Consider the following 17271-nt stretch of genomic DNA (forward strand, 5'->3'; position numbering starts at 1 on the left):
TACTTTCAATGGGGTTTTTAATCTCCTGGGTATCTGTTTGATCTGTTTCATGGATTCCATTTCTTTTCTATGTTGGGCATTCATGGTTTGCATCATTTTCCTAAGCTCCTCTATTTTTTATATGTATCTCCTCTAGAGTCACTAAGCATGTCTCTCATTAGAGTCACCATCTCTAGTTATCTGAAAAATTATTTCTGATTGATTTTTTTCTAGAGCCTCTTTCATTTGCTTTGTTACTTCTGCTATTCCACTTCAGAGTTCAGGTGGGTAACTTTTGGATTGTTCCATCTCATTGCCCCCTAGGTTTGCCTTTGGTAAGCTGAAAGTCTGAGGTTGCATCTTGTTTAAGTGTTCTTATTTCCTTTTTTTTTTCAGTTGAATACCTAGGTTGATGCTTGTAAATTGCCTATGGTGAGTAGCTTTATTGCTAGTATTTATAACCCTTAGGAAATGACTACTTCTCAGAGGTGTCTTCCAGGTGTAGCTGGCTTTTGGTGTTTTGAGTCTGCTACAAGATCCTACCTCCTTGATTTTTGGGGGATGAGAAGTTGCTGCCTACTTGGTCCAGCCCCTGGTTCTTTGGCATTATCCTATAGTATTTTTTATGACCCTTAGACAATGTCAGTCTCGGTATACCAGAAAGAACAACTGATTGGAACAATTATGTCACTTTGGCAAAAGTGATAAAATCAGCAATAACAATAGCATCAAATACAGCATAGAAAATGACAAACTGAGGTAATTATTAATTTTCCACTTTTAACAATATGAACTAGATTTGTGGTTATCTAACAAAAATCTAAAATGAACCAGAAAATTGTGTGCAGTAAATAAGCCCTCAATATGGTGACTTTACCTTCAGGGGAGAAAATTTTAAAGGGGTTGATGGATAGAAATAGAGAAATAGAGGAGAGATTAGAAACAAAACTGGAGGACAAAAGAAGATCACACAAATTTGGGAAATTGGTGAAGACAGGAGGGAAGGAAAAAAAGAAGAAATAAAGACAAGAACAGAACAGAACAACAAAAAACTAGAAAGCATGTTCACACTCATAAAAACAAGAACAAACAGTCAAAAAAAACAATACAAAACAACACCAAAAAATAAAATAAGAAAAAAGAAAAGATGAAGAAAATGAGAAAAAAAATGTTCACTTCAAGTTGTGTCTCTGCTGTTACTGTTAGACAATGTGGGCAGAGTCTAGATTCAAACTGATTAATCCCGGCAAGCCAGACATAGCTTTATTGCAGGTTAGTGGATAATCCTAGTAAGCCTGCACCTTTAATTCCACTGAAGTTCAGGCTGGTTTCTGGCTTTGAGGGTGGACCCGAATTGTTAAGCCTGCAGCAGTCCTGCCAGATTAAACTTGGCCCTCTGACTCTGTTGCTGGGAGCCACTAGATGAAGCTCGCAGCTCACAACTGTTCTGAGTTCTGAGCTCAGCTGGCCCCTCTCCAAGATGGCTACCATCCAATTGCCCTCACCTGGGGGAATGTCTGAACACAAATAACTCACCAGCCACTGCAATCTGCTGCATGCATTGCTCCATTCCCCTGGACAGCTTCTCTAACCATCCAGGTTTCATTTTTCTGTGGAGGTCTCTTGGGTCACTAGTGGGTCTGCAAGTTTGAGCTGCCCCTCCCACACAGTGAGTCTGGGCTCAGGAAGAAAGCGCTGCCTGCCACTTGCTTCTTCTATGTTGAAGTCTCTCTGTTCAATCTCCCTGATGGCTTCAATTCTCTCTTCAGACCCTTCCTGGTTCCTGGAGACCACCGCTCTCCTTCTCTTCTTCACATTGCTATATTCCAGTGCCTGGACATCAAATCTCAGAGAGATTCTTTCTCTGCTGCTCACCACTCCACCATCTTCCCACAGGTCCCCAATTTTAGGGTATTTACATGGCAAATAAGGATTCATAAATCAAACTGTTACCACCAGAAGTAATTTAAGAGCTCCTCCAAGGGCCTACAAAGGGAAAGGTTCTATAGGATACACAGAAATAAGACAAAGAAAACATTTGAATGGTTAAAATTACACAGTTGCTTCATTTGGTTTGTCCCATTGGAAAGTCTCTAGTTATATAATTATAAGTTTATTGACTGATTCTGGTAGAGTTTCTGTTGTCTCTTTCTTTAATCCAAGCATTTACAATAAATATCTCAAGTTAAATTTTGCTTATAATATTTGAAATTCAAGCAAGGTTGAAGTCACTTATGAGGTCTACTACGATTGTCTGCTCAGGGATTCTTCAGAGTTAATTTCCATTTTAATTTCATATTTGTTACTGCTACCCTGTTGTCAACTTACATGCAAATTTTATCATGACTTATTAAATTTTAAATTAACCAATGGATCAGTTTTAGATTTTTGACTTTTGATGCACAGGAGTAGATATGTTCTGCAATAACAGGCTTTCCAATCCAGCACTTAATGTATGTGCAAAATAGAATTATGTCCACTGATTTTGTGTATATTGTACAATGAAAACTTACATAGGCACTGAAGGCTGCTTACTGCTATTTAGATGCAAGTATGAATATTTCATATTTGTAGCATGTTAGATATATGTTGATATGCTTTGAACATTTATTTATTGAGCTTGTGGGCCCTGGTCTAAGGATGGGCTTTTTGTACCAAACAAGATGGACCATACTTCTACCCTCCTGAGCTCACATTCTGAAAGACAAATAATATCCAAATAAATCAATAAGTCAGTAGACAATTTCAAGTTGTGGTGAAATGATATATAGTTTGAAGAAAAAACAATATGTATTTATGGCATTTATGCCAGAGAGCAAAGTTAGGATGCTAGGACAGCTTCTCTGACCATCTGGGTTAGATAAAACATGTCATGAAAACAGTTGGGTTGAACGGGGCAGGTAGGGATATGGGTAAAAGAGTCCATTTAACAGGCCTTAGAACTTTTTATAGCTGTCATTATTCCCTTCTTAGGCTCTTTTAAGCTTTTCTCAATGAAACCCTGTTGGACACCTACCATCACTATAAGGAGTGGAGAGATTTCTATAGTCAGGAAAACTCAAGGTAGAGAGAAATAGAATAGGAGAAGCTGAAATAAGGACACCAGGTGGAAGTCTGCTGAAATAGATCAGGAGAGAGACAGAAGTCTGACAGATGGGAGTAGCCCCAGAAGGAAAGAATGGAAGGGCAGTTATCTGGCTCCAAGCAGATCTGGTGATTAGACAAAGGTGTAGTTACAAGGAGGAGGCAGGGATGACTGTGTGGATTTCTTCAGGGAGGTTAATGTTGCCTTTATTTCCTCAGACTAGAGGACATCTATGGGTGCCCATACGACTTTGTGGAAGTCTTTGATGGACAGCAAGCTGCCTCACTCTCCATGGGCAGGTTTTGTGCTGGGACGGATCTCACATTCCTCTCCTCTTCAAATGTCATGACTGCAGTGTTCAGAAGTGACGCCATGATCACCAACACGGGGTTTTATGCTCTGTACAACACCGTGCAACAAGATGAAAGGGAGAGTGGTGGGTATCCTGACACTTCTCTTGCGGGGAGATTGTATCTAACCCATGTCCTCCTCCCTTAAGAGAGGAGTCTCTAAATCTGACCACACAAGTCCACCTTCACTGCTGACATCCACATTAAGAGCACTGCAGCCTCCTGTTCTGCCATCTGTTGTCATTGTCCTCTGAAGAGAATCCTGAGAGTAGGTGGCTAAGGTCTTCTATCTTGCATTGGCAGCTGTATGTCAACAGGGGACCAAGTGAGAGTATCTTCCTTGAAATGAAGGGAAAATGCAATAGGAAAAATCATTCTGGAGCAAAACTATGTCAAACTAGCCCACTTGCTTCTAGCTGAATCCAATACAGAACACTTACAGACCTCTGGAGTTCTATAGCAGAGTATAAGGAACTTTTCAGAGTTCTGAGTAGCTTATGCTTAGTGTGGCTGTGTAAAGTAACCTCCAGCTGGGATACTTCTGAGAGTTTAAGACAGACTCAGAAATACTGAACAGGTATTAATTGATCTTTAACAGTCATAAACCAAGACAGTTCCAGGCCAATTCAGACACAGGGCCACCCTACCAGGAGTCCAGAAGGGGAACATGTGCCCATGGGCTGGAAAAACATTTTGTACCTGTAGAAGGTCTTAGAGATGAAGATAACTCCAAAACTCAGAAGTCCCCATTTTCCTGTCTCCCATGTTTGTCTGTGCGGCTGGTGAATGGCAGTCATAGGTGTGAGGGCTGGGTGGATGACACCTGGGGCAGTGTGTGATGACAACTGGAACCTGACAGACGCCAGGGTAGTGTACCAGCAGCTTGGTTGTGGTGAGGCCCTATCAGCCCCAGCTCACAGCTGCTTGGATGGAGGCACTGGTCACGTCATGCTGGATGACAGCAGTGTACAGGGAATGAGGCTAAGTTGTGGCAGTGCACACACAAAGGATGGTTCTCCCCCAGCTGTGAGCACCATGAGGATGCCAGCGCCGTCTGCTCAGGTAACACGCATGGGCCCACAGCACACTTCAGGCAGAGAGAGGCTCACCCACTAGCAGCTCCTGGGAAGGGAGATGTCAATGCCAGTATGGAGCTAGTCAGTGAAATCTCTGGGCTTTGAGTCAGCTTTTAAGTCAATTTGTTTAAGTGTTAGCTTTCTTTCTTTTAGATTATAAGATGTTCAAGGTCCTACCTGGAAAGGTGTGGTGATTAAGTAGAAGACTGATATCATCAGATATCCTATTCCTGGGATGCTATGCCAGGCTGTTATTAAACAATCCACTCTCCTAAACAGGGATCGCAGTTGGTGCCTGACAAGCACATAATGCTATTCAACTGTATGCTACAACTGGTGCGCTCCTATTTTCATTTAATCTTCATAACCTCTAATGAAATAGAGCCTATTAGCTTTCACCCATCCCTGATCAGGCAGCAGAAGCACATCCAAGATCACACGCAGGTCAGTACTCTCTAAAGGCCATCTAAGGATGGCCTCACTGAGGCCCTGTGTTAAAGACAGCTCCACTCTGTCATGAAAGCTTGGTCAGCCTGGTAACTGACCAAAAGCAAAGAAACAGCATGTTTCACTTGAGCCACCAAGAACAAAGTGTCAGGGATACTAATCTTTTAGCCAGGTTTGATGAGTTATGATACTACGTAGTTTCCCAGCTGCCCAAATTAGGGTATGTTTGATCTTGAACAGAGCATCTGATTTTACTTATGAATTAACTCAGTCCATCTCTCACCCTGACTTTGAATAGGTATTGATGGCAATAACAATGGAGAACCAAAAGGTACTGTTTCTCTGTACAGTTCAATCAGTTGCAAGTCCCTGATGTATATGCATTCTGGCTACTGTTCAAGTCTGAAGTTCGGGCATAGGCCAATTAACTTCTCTGTTATTAATGAACAAGAGCATTGCAGCCCATTGGGATTGACAGGATGGTCAGCTAAGGGGCAACAGAGGGTGGGAATAGAAGTAGGAAGGAAAGAGGTTCAGTCTCTCAGCCACCAAAACTCCATGGGTCAGAGTCATCTGTGGAGAGGGCCATCTGCTTGCAACAATGATCATGCTCTGAGATGCTGCAGGGATCAGGGGAATATAAATCCCAGGTCAGCCCTCAGCAAACCATATGGAGGGATGACCAAGTATATGCCTGCTGTGCAAATATCCCAACTCTTGAGGAGCCAGAATCATCTCTGTCCATTGGGCACAGAGAAATTAAAGCTTTTGAGGGCCAATATTTTTGAGCATTTTCAAGGAGTATTCTGGATAGAGGTCCTTGCTCATGGTATTATTTTTTCTGTGTATTTTCAGATATCACTGATGACCATTCACTCACAGGTATTTCAGCTTTATGTAAGCTCTTTATGCAGTTTTGCATGTGCTTTGTCTTTAATTTTAGTTCATCCAGGAACCAGATGGACAGCCTTTCTTCCTTTTATATAGGAGAAGCTGCTGCAGTGAGGCCATTTGACAAATCCCAATTATATCTAATATTTCAGCCACAATTGGATGCTTTCAGCAATCTTGGTCTTAATTTCAGCTAGAATTTCTAAATAAGTGTTAAAATTTTATGGAAACCTATTTGAGCAGATAACAGTTTTGAACTAAGCAGCTCCAAAGTGGAGTGGTTTGGGCTCCACTGAACGGCAGAAGGGAAGGCTTTGTTAAAGTGGACTTGGAAGCAAGGCCAGGCAAAAAAATAATAATAATAACTTGATTGATGAATGCGGTGCAGCGGCCTTCTTTGGATCATTTCAGTGGAATGTCCCTGGTTAGGGATTAGTTAGAAGCTTCTGACTAGACCATTCACACTGAGTTGAGTTTCAGTTTTATTATTTACTATGATCCCAGAGTACTGAATCAGTTTAATGACGTCCTAATTAATTATTTTAACTAATACAACTAAGGATCTTCTATATAGGTATTTTATAACATGCCCAACTAAGAAAACATACTGTACCTTGTATTATCTTTGCACTTTCTTCTTTCATTGTTTTGTATGTGTATACCTATCTGTGCACACGGGTTCATAGAGCTCTTTCAACTGCATTATCCCTTTCTTTTCACAAAACTATACAATGATCTTCATCTGCCCAAGAAAATGTTATTTTGAGTCTAGGGAATTCTCCAAAGCAAATTTTTTTAGTGGTCAACAAAAGCATCCCAAGAACATGTTTTCCTTTTTTCTATTCTCATTGTAGCCCTTCTTGACCCCACTAAAAACACCAGGAGAGGTCAGCAGCCCCTTTCTGATGGAGTTTCTTCGCTGTTTCTTACAGATGAAGATTTTCATTGTGGTGGTTTGCTCACAAACAATTCAGGCACTTTCGCCAGTCCTTGGTATCCTAAAAACTACCCCACAAGTATTGTATGCACCTGGGATATACAAGTGGACATAAGGGCTCGTGTCAAACTTACATTTGAAGTGATCAAGTGAGTAAATATTCCCCACTTGCATTATTCTCTTCGCTCAGTTATGCTCACCAGTTACTGCTTTCCTTGCTCTATCCTTCCCAAAAGACTTCCATTTCTAATTTTTAAGAGTGAGCTAGTCCTGATGGATCAATGCAATATATTGATCAAATGTTGAAGTGCACAGATATTTTAACCCAACAATTCCAGTCCAAGAATTTGGTCCACAGATAAATTCTCAAGTGCACTAAGGGTCATCACATCAACCTTCATGGAGTAGCAATAGTGTGGAAACAATCTACTTATCTATCAGGCTGGGATCAGTTAAATAGATTCTCTTGCATCCACATAGTGCACGCTGCTATGAGTGAGCTGCAAGAAAACCATGAACAATTGTGCAGTCTGCCACCATTTTTTTTTTCTGCCACCATTTTGTATAGTCTCTTTTTGGAATGAAATAGAAGGAAGCTGTTTATTGAATCTGCTCCTGGGCAGAAGAGTGAAGTGAGGGGAAACAAGTCAGGGACAACAAAACTTCTTTTTTGTTTTTCACCAAATACTATCAATATAATTTAAATTCTGTCCCCTGTGCTTATAACCCATATTCAGACAATAGCACTGACTTTAAAAATGAAAACATATATAGAAACAGGAAGGGACATTTTGCCAGTGTCATTAACATTAGCTCTTCTTCTGAGCTATCGTTTTCTCTGTAGATTTCCCAGCCCTTCCTGAGCCAATGTGGGCCAACATTGACTGAGAGGGAAGTTCTAATAGGCTAAGTTTGACTGATACCATTTCACTTCACAGATTGGAAAATTTCTATGGCTGTCCGTATGACTTCATTGAAATCTTTGATGGCCCACAAAGTGAGTCTTTTTCGCTGGGAAGGTTCTGTTCCAGGGCAACCCCAATATTTACCTCCTCGTCAAACCAAATGACCGTGGTGTTCCATAGTGATGCAATCTTCACCAACATTGGTTTCTATGCATCTTATGAGTCCCTGGTGCAAGATGAGAATGACACAGGTAGGTCCTTCAGTCACTACTTGGCAATGATGGTAAAGTGGGAGGGTTCAGTCTGCTGGGCGCTATTGACCTGAAAGGGCCTTCCCATACTCACATGATCTGTCTTGGTGAAACTGGCTGACATCAGTACTGCTGAGGAATGCCATATCCCCATATAGCTTCTCATATTATAGGCATAGCACACAGTGCTGGGAAAGGATACTGATTTACCTTAACTTGGAGGCTGTTTCATTCAAAACCATGTGGGGGAAATGCTATTCCACACTAAGGATAGCAATAGTGTTGGAATACTTGGTGATTGTCACTTTATACGAGGCTTGCAAGGGTCCTGTTTGACCTGCATCAAGTAAACAATTAATCCAGTGTGGAAAACAAACATAAAAATATCCTCCCTTCACTCAAATTGCTGTAATAAAGCAAAGCCAAAGTGCTTTTGCAAGCAGTTTGAAGTCACAGGCTTTCCCCCCCAGCATGAGGGTAGAGCCCTCAAAAGTGAGCAGACTCAGCAGTGGCAAAGGGGTGGCCCCCAGGGTGGTAGTAGAACGAATCTGTCTTCCCCAGATGTGGCCCTCAGGCTGACCAATGGCAGCCACCGCTGTGAGGGCCGTGTGGAGCTGTACTACAATCGCAGCTGGGGCACAGTGTGTGACGATAGCTGGGACCTCCATGACGCCCAGGTGGTGTGCAGGCAGCTGGGCTGTGGCAGGGCCGTGGCAGCCCTCGGCCAGGCACATTTTGAGAGAGGTGAGGGCCCCATTGCCCTGGACGACATGGAGTGCATGGGGACAGAAGCCAGACTGTGGCACTGCCTGCACAGTGGCTGGTTCACCCACAACTGTGGCCACCATGAGGATGCTGGTGTCATCTGTTCAGGTGGGTGTTGCTTCTGAGTCCAGTGTGGACTAGTGACATTCTGGTTCCAGGAGCCTCTTGACCAACTGGTCATAGAGAAGCAGGGGATCCTAGATAGTCCCTAGGCCACTGATTCTCATACATCAGCCATTCAGAGCCCTGCATGCCCACCTGTTACACTGTAGTCATCATAATACTTTCCTTTGAACTGATTCTTCTGCTTTACTTATACAAATTCCTTTTAGAAGGAAATTTGATGACTTTACCATTATAAACAGAGAGCCAGGACCACCTGTCACCAATGACAATACAGAAAAAAGAAATAAAACTACGCTTAAAATATTTTAAAAAAATAAACAGCGACTTTTCTAATCAACTCATACCCTTGCCTATTTGAAAATACCCTTATTCAGAATAGAACAAAACATGAATTTCAAATTACAACTCAAGAAATATGCAAGTCTTAGGACAGAAGATGCACCACCTCAAGTTACCTCAGTCCCACCAGTGATGAGTCACACTTTGGGGAATCATCTCTTTGGTTGAATCCCTCATTTTATAAGTAACACAAAGAACTTTCCTAACAGCTGGGAACCCAGTTTCTACCCCAGGGCTCTTATTCTTCAGTTTTATCCTCTTTGAATTTCTCCAAGTAAATTCAATAGTTGGAGTCAAAAGTCCCCACCTATCTCTATATCCTTCTGGAAAGAGGCAAAATGGTTTATCAGCTAGCTAGGGTAGGATAAAGACACAAGGAAGGTGGAGGTAGGTACTGGACAGCTCTGAGAAGAGAGAAGTCAAGGGACAGAATCAGTGTTCTGGATGATGCAGGAGCTGAAGCCACAAACCAAGTATGAATCCAGGACAGGGCTAGGGCTTAAAGGGCCAGGAGATTTAGAAAACAGGGCCCTCACTGTCATGGGTAGATCAGAAACACTTGCACAGCAGCTCCAAATTCTGTGTCATCTCCACACCTGGCCCAGCTCCATAACCCACCCAAGGCCTTTCCACAGCCTCCCTGCATTGAGGTCACTTATGTCTGTCATTGAGATAATCTGGTTCTTTTCTTTACAAATAGACATTTTTTCTGGGAGGCAGGACCTACACACACACACACACACACACACACACACACACACACACACACGATTACAAACCCAAACTGTCTAGATTGATACTCCATACAAGGTCACCATTACTGTAGTCACAGTTTGCCAAAGAAAAAGAAAATGCCATTACAGTGCCTAGCAGCAGGACAGAAATGAACCCAATGATCCAAAACATCAGTGGTTATAACCATAGTAACTCAAAGCCATTCTTAAATGTCTAGATGGAGGTGTAGTTTCTCCCAAAATGAGACATTGTACTTTTCTGTTTCAAATAAGCCAACCTCTGGAGTTTAAAAAGAATGGAGACAACCTACCCTTACTTCCCATGTCTTTCACAGACTCTCTGCCTTATCCAACACCATCAGCGGCTGTGAGTTATTCAACCTCAGGTAATTTTAGTTCTTCTTAACTGATCAGCTTTAACTTGCCTTGGCAAAGTCATCCTGGGCAATAGGGTTGTGGTTTGGGGGTCAAATGCCATGTCTTCATCATTTACCAGCCTTGAGTTCTCTAGCAAGTCTCCAAATTACAGGATACCTCAGTTTTCCCCTGTGGATGAGGTTGAGGAAGATGGGGATTCATTGACTTTGTCTGTGTAGAAGGCTGAAGGAGTGCTTGCTAAACAGTAGGGCATGCTACTTACATGTTATCTTCTGACCTCATTCAAAGCCTGAGCACGATGGGGATTTATGTCCCTCTAATGCTTTCTACCCATGATAACCCAAGGCCATTCTTGGAGCCCAGATGAGGTACAGTTTCTTTCCAAAACAAGGCATTGTACATTGGTGATTCAAAGAAGCAAGTCTACCCACACAGTTTTTAAGAGTGAAGAAGCTAAAAGCAGCACTTTTTAGTTTGCTCCTGGCTCCTTTTGGCCCAGTAGTTGTTACATTTCAAATTTAGTCAGTAGCTCTTCTATGGCAGGCCTTTAAGGGAAAAATCAAACATGCAAAAGAGAACTGGGAGAAAGAAGTGACTCCAGTCTTTCAGAGAAAGCACAAGGGTAGGTTATTCTTCATAGCAGAGATCTCTAAAGGATGCTCTCTTGACTGTAAAATGTATCTTTAAAAAAAGGAAAAGAAAAATCAGCCAGGTGGGGTGGCACATCCCTGTAATCCCAACATTCAAGAGGCTGAGGCAGGAGGCTCACTGTGAGTTCAAGGCCAGCCTGAGCTACATAGTGAACTCAAGGCCAGCCTGTATTACACAGTGAGACCCTGTGGAAGGGAAGAAAGAAAGAAAGAAAGAAAGAAAGAAAGAAAGAAAGAAAGAAAGAAAGAAAGAAAGAAAGAAAGAAAGAAAGAAAGCAAAAAAGAAAAAGAAAGAAAGAAGAGGAAAGAAAAGAGAGGAAAGAAAAGAAAAGAAAAGAAGGAATCTATCAACCACCAACCTTTGGTTTTCCTCAGCTTATATGAGTTGGCTTATATTTACTGCTCACATGCCAACAGAGGATGAAAAGAATGCACCTACAGAGAAAGAACTTGAGAAAGGAATCCAGTTTAGAATCAGAGACTATCTGTAAATGATACAAAATATGGAGAGCCCTTGACTCTGTATAAAAGACAATTAACTAAGAATTAAACATGATAGCAAAGGGTCAACTTCCATTTAACACTTAACTAAAATGTTTAATTTTCCTCTTTTGGTTTTTATCCATTCTCAGCATCTTTTCCAAAGCCTATAGAGGTGCCCACATCAACAGGTAATCCTTTCTTCTCTCTTCAGTTGCCTTCACTTTGCAGTTTGAGTTCAGGAATATGCCACCATTGTTGTGGGAAGAAGCATCCCTGCTAGACAACACCATCCATTTCCACCCTCCTCCACAGTCTCAGGCTGGCCTTAGAAATGGCTGCTGCTAGAAGAATAGGAATGTCTGAGTTCACCTAGAAGATCTGTGACTGGAAGATAGTAAGAAGGAAGGGCTAGTGAGATGCAAGAATTGGTGTGTTAGCCAGCTTTCCATTGCTGTGACAAAATACCTGAGAATAACAACTTAAAGGAGGAAAGGTTTGTTTTAGCTCACAGTGTCAGAGGTCTCAGTCCATGGTCAACTGGCTCCATTGCTGAGGCCCTATAGTGAGGCAGAAACATCACTGTGGAGGAAGAAAGCTACTCACTTCAAGGCAGCCAGGAAGCAGAGACAATGAACAAGAGGAAGGAGCTGGGGGACAAGATATCCCCCAGGGCATTCCCCCCAGGACCCATTTTCTCCAGTTATGCCCTATCTCATTTTCTACAGTTTCAATCACCTGCCTGTAAGTCCATAGGTTCATAATCCCTATGAATTTTATTTAATTTTTTGGATTATAATCACAGGTATTTATTTAAGTTTTTAATTTTTATTAGTATATGTTTTCAGTACATAATGGTTACATTGCTCATGAGGAGTTGGCACATGTACATAATACATTTTAAATCTTCCTCTTCCCTTGCCTCTCCATCTTTTGGCTCCCTTCCCATTTGCAAAAGGTCTATCTCCCTCTTAATCAAAGTAATGTGCACACATTCATGAGCTACCGTCATATTTTAAATGTAACTATTTGATAGAGGCTGGGTGGCATTTTTTGAAGGCAAATTTACCAATATAATTTAGATGGTATTTGAAAAGAATATAAAATTTCATTATGTTTGCTTAGACTGTACTGACGGTGGCTATTTTTCTTTTTTACATATACAGTTTCTTCAACTCCTGGACAGCATCCACATGGTTTCAATCCAATAGGTACTTTTTCCATTCTTATATTTTGAAACTGTTTTTCTGAAGCTGGGATCCGGTCATTGTGAACAATTGATAATGTAGCAAAATTATCTCTGTGGCCCTGGTGCTGTATGGAAAAGTAGCTGTGTTTATTAAAGCCAGGAGGTCATAGAATGTGTTCTGTAAGTGTGATAATCTCTTCAAGGATAGGGCCAACTCACCCACCCACGTTGGGCACAACATCCAAAGGCCAGTACCACAGCCAAGCTCCAGGTTGTACTCTTATAGCACCTTCAAAAAGGGACCCCATGAATCAGCGCCAATCCTGGGGGCCCAGACCCTGAGAAGTAGAACTTCATCTAATTTGGATTCAAAAGATCCAAAAAATATACTCAATCAAGTTCTTACTTTCTTACAGCTGAAATGCTCTATCTTCCTCTGCTGGATTTTCCAACCCCCAACCACCTGCATCATTCCCAAAGAAATAATTCACATTTCTCTCAATTCAAGTAAAGTAAAACTAATTTTGTTCTGAAAATCTCATCATGTTCTTTGAGAGACCTAGTTTAAAAAATGTAGTCTGAATTCCAAGCATTGAGCTGCATTATTTTGAATTTTTAGAAAAACAACATGAAAAATGACACTGAAAAGAGGGTTCAACAATGTTATTTTTAAGTGGATCTTCCACAAACCAACATGGGGCCTGCATTCCCATAATGAAACTGTCCAGTGCAGAGAGGCATTGTAGAGTCCATGCTACATTTCAGGTGCAGAAAGCAGTCATAGCTCTTCCTGTGGTTATAAGGCTCCAATATTAGCATCCTCCTACCTAGATAGGTATATGCTATCCCAACAGCCGGCTTCCCACCAGGGTGGAATTCTCCAGCTTAGTGCACTGCTTCATTTCACTTTGAAGGAAGCTTCTCGTGCAAACTCAGCTTTTGACTCCTGCAGATCTGCCAGTGGTGAGGCTGGTTGGCGGCAAGAACCAGTGTGAGGGCCGCGTGGAGCTCCACCACAATGGCACCTGGGGCTCTGTGTGCGATGACCTGTGGGACCTGCCTGCTGCCCAGGTTGTGTGTCAGCAGCTGGGCTGTGGGATGGCCCTGGCAGCTCCTAGAGGTAGCCTGTTTGGCGATGGCTCCGGCCCTATCTTCCTAGATGATGTACAATGTACAGGTGAAGAGACCAACCTGGGGAAGTGCCTCCACCTCGGCCTGTCAGTGCACAACTGTGGGCACCATGAGGACGCTGGGGCCATCTGCTCAGGTATTTTTATGAACTCTGCCATGCCTGGGTCTCCTCCCAACCATGCAGGTCAATGCTGAATTGGTGTGGGGTCTCAGGTCAGGTGAGTGCCTTTTCTTGCTTTGCCTGGGACTGTCCTGGTTTTAGTACTCCAAGTCCCACAAACTGGGAACTGCTTAGACATTTGCCACCCTGGTGTCAGGAGAAGGGGACCCCCAGAAGAGATCCTGTAGGCACACAACGGGGATTAGAAAGCTGTGTCCTGTTCTGGGGCAGTTGTAACTTTCAGGAATGATTTTTCTGTGCATGTCAAGCACAGAAGTCTCTGTCAATGAAATTTCTCCAAGAAAACTATATTGTCTGAATTCTCTTGATTGCTGATTGCCTAAGTCAGGACCATTCCAAAATCTAAATTGATTTTTGATCTCAGTTTTGTTACCTTTTGCTACTAATTAACTGTGTTCAATGAACATCTATTTCTATTTCTATTCTACTCTTTCAGTCAGTTTGTTAAAATCTGAATATTCAATGTTTCATAGTGTCTAGGGATAAAATCTCTGAATCAGATAGTATCCAATATTCATCATACTACTTTGTAGCCAAATCTCCTGAATGACTATTAGTGACACTTCTTTGTAAGGTTCAGAGAGGCTTCCACGGGGCATCAGTAAGTCAGGGTCTCCCGGGAAAGGGAAAGACACTGTCTCACTGTCTGATCTCTGTGACAGTATCACTGCGTCAGGAAGCTCTGACCTACCACACTGGCGCTGACAAGGACTTGTGCACCCACTTGCTCGTGGCATTTCATTGATGTACACCCCCACTGATGGGAATGTGTTGTTGGCTTTTCTCTTTCAGCTGTTGAAGTTGTCCCAGCTTTGGCAGAAACGGCCCCCACTGTTGGTAATTTTCTCATTGTTTTTCTTAAAGCTTCTTAATTATCAGATCTTTCTAGGGGATTCCCTGAGGTCACAGCCAGTGATGTCAGTGTCCACCCACACCCATGCTTCCACCAGGACTGAGAAAATAAGAGCTGAAATGGAAGGAGAGGCCAGCTACTGCTCGTCTACTTTCTGGTTCTTATAGCATGTGTTAATTTAACTTGGCCCAATAGACAAATTTGACCTAAAGGAAATATGAAAACAAGATAAGTAAGCCTGATGCCATTGCCTATCAATCTGATGGCTTAGCTCTAACATCGATATTTATCCTTAACATTGTAACTACCATATTTCCAATCAAAGAATGGGAGTGATGGAACAAAATACTGGAATCAGAAGTAGCTCAGAAAAACCAGTCACTGCATTTATAATCACAAGTTTGACTTAGTTCTCTAAGACCTAGAAGCAGGAAGCAAGAGTTTTTAAGGCTCTGGTGTTTAGGGTATGTTATATTAATAACTAGAAAAATCCCATTCATAGCTGCCTGTCACATTCCAACAATAACCTCTGAGTATTCTGCAGATCTTCCTGACATTAGGTTGGTGGACGGGAAGAGCCGGTGTGAAGGGCGAGTTGAAGTCTACTACAACGGCACCTGGGGTACTGTGTGCGATGATCTCTGGGCCCTCAATGCTGCCCACGTGGTGTGCCAGCAGCTAGGCTGTGGAGAAGGCGTCGGTGCTCTGGGGAACGGCCACTTTGGGGAGGGTGTTGGGCACATCCTTCTGGATGACGTGCAGTGCCAAGGCAATGAGACTTCACTAGGCCAGTGCTGCCATTTGGGCTTGTCTGTCCACAACTGTGGCCACCATGAGGACGCTGGAGTCATCTGCTCAGGTACGCACTCCCAGTTTTCTTCTGGGGTTGACAGAGCTGTGGCTTTTGGTGGGGATCTGGAAATTAACATGAGGAAGTTTGGGTCCTATTCTGGTCCTCCAAACAGATGCCCAATGTCCATTTTCAAAGTTCTGAGATTCCCTACAGCAGTGGATATATAAGGGTGTGTAGCACAATAGTCCCACAGCATAACCTGACCTTGATTCCAAGAGACCTCTCCGTATTTCTTAGCCTCTTTCTTAATGTGCTGATTGGCCCTGGGCTTTACCCAACATCTATGAGTTCTCCCGAGTTCTCAGTCTTCAAACTGCAATCTTCAAGGATTTCCCAGATTCTGTCAACTACCCACTAGGGTCATGGCATTCCCTAGTCTTTGTACTTTAAAGCCGACTTCATAGTGTTGCTCTTAGGAATTCCATGAACAAAACCCAGTTTCTCATGCAATACTATTTCCTTTTTGCCTCTCTGGTTGAGATGGTTTTCTTTTTTTGTTGTTGTTTGTTTAATTAACCTCTATTTGTGTGTTATCTATGCTTTCTTCTTTGGCTAAAAAAGTGGAGTAGGAATTGGAATCAAATGAAATGAAAATATCCACAGCCCAGCATATTTATAGGACAGAGACTAGAATAATAGTATTTAATTAATTCCTCCATTTATTCAACAGATATTTTAATCTGTGTGCCAGGCACAATTCTAGATCCTGAGCACTTAGTACCAAATCTAGACTACCAACAATCATTCCAGTGAGAGGGCTGAAATCACTTGTACAGTTCATGATAGATTGTGAGCAGAAGAAAATAAATGCTGAATCAAGGATCATAATATGCTTTATTATAACAAGGAACCATTTTCCTCTAATGTTCAGACAACTTGTTATTGTGTTATAAGCCTACTTTAGCTTTTAAAAAAGGGGAAATCAATGATAGAAGCCTAAAGTCAGAATTAGGAAGGTTCCCAGTATTTTGCCACTCTAGAATATATTTCCTCCTCACTGCATTGAGTGGTTTTTCATCCTGGCATATTTTTCCTACAACCAAGGAACATTTCCCAGTCCCTGCCTTCAAACATTTCTGTCTGTATTTCAGTCTCAACTAAGAACGCTTTTTTACTTTTAGCTTCATGTATCAAAAATTATATTGCATCTAATTTAAATGTATCTGAGGTATTGAAATTTTAAGTAAAAATATCTTCTAAATTTCTGTTTGTTTTACAATTTCAGCATCAGCCACAGAAATGACCACTTCACCTGGTAATTATATTTCCTTTCTTGCCTTCTGTAAATCAGACACGCATAGATTGCCTTCCATATGATTAGGGATGCAGTTTGTATCTTGCATGAAACTAAATGTGAAGTTCACATCAGACTAATGTAAGGAGTTTGTATATCCCTTGATTGAAACAACTGAACAGATGGCATGCCTCTGAGCACAGGGAAGTGTGCCTGGTTGTCCCTCGTGCTCTGTGGCAACAGCTGATCTCTGAGATCACATTTAAGTGAGATGGCTTCGGAGAGTTTCTTCTCGTTTGGGTTTTTTGTTGTTGTTGTTTTAAACTATTATAGGACTTCAGACATCTCAGGGAAAGCTATAATCTACATTTTAAGAGAATAATGGATTGCCACCACATCTCCCAAGAATGTTTCACAGTACGACACCCTAATTCAGT

General features: G+C 42.0%; 1 protein-coding gene across 1 annotated transcript in view; it reads left to right on the top strand.

The window, feature by feature from the left end:
• LOC102010255 (deleted in malignant brain tumors 1 protein) overlaps nucleotides 1-17271 on the top strand; it is an 86293-nt gene that overhangs the window by 52121 nt on the left and 16901 nt on the right. Inside the window, exons 34-46 of the mRNA XM_013503021.1 lie at nucleotides 3283-3500; nucleotides 5236-5268; nucleotides 5793-5819; nucleotides 6761-6914; nucleotides 7704-7921; nucleotides 8483-8794; nucleotides 10221-10271; nucleotides 11546-11584; nucleotides 12560-12604; nucleotides 13535-13849; nucleotides 14687-14731; nucleotides 15292-15606; nucleotides 16826-16855. Of these exons, the coding sequence (XP_013358475.1) occupies nucleotides 3283-3500; nucleotides 5236-5268; nucleotides 5793-5819; nucleotides 6761-6914; nucleotides 7704-7921; nucleotides 8483-8794; nucleotides 10221-10271; nucleotides 11546-11584; nucleotides 12560-12604; nucleotides 13535-13849; nucleotides 14687-14731; nucleotides 15292-15606; nucleotides 16826-16855 (1802 nt within the window). The remainder of the gene's footprint in view (nucleotides 1-3282; nucleotides 3501-5235; nucleotides 5269-5792; nucleotides 5820-6760; nucleotides 6915-7703; nucleotides 7922-8482; nucleotides 8795-10220; nucleotides 10272-11545; nucleotides 11585-12559; nucleotides 12605-13534; nucleotides 13850-14686; nucleotides 14732-15291; nucleotides 15607-16825; nucleotides 16856-17271) is intronic.

The sequence above is a fragment of the Chinchilla lanigera genome, unplaced genomic scaffold (assembly GCF_000276665.1).
Source record: "Chinchilla lanigera isolate Chin_1 unplaced genomic scaffold, ChiLan1.0 scaffold00076, whole genome shotgun sequence".
In the NCBI taxonomy this organism is placed as follows: Eukaryota; Metazoa; Chordata; class Mammalia; order Rodentia; family Chinchillidae; genus Chinchilla; species Chinchilla lanigera.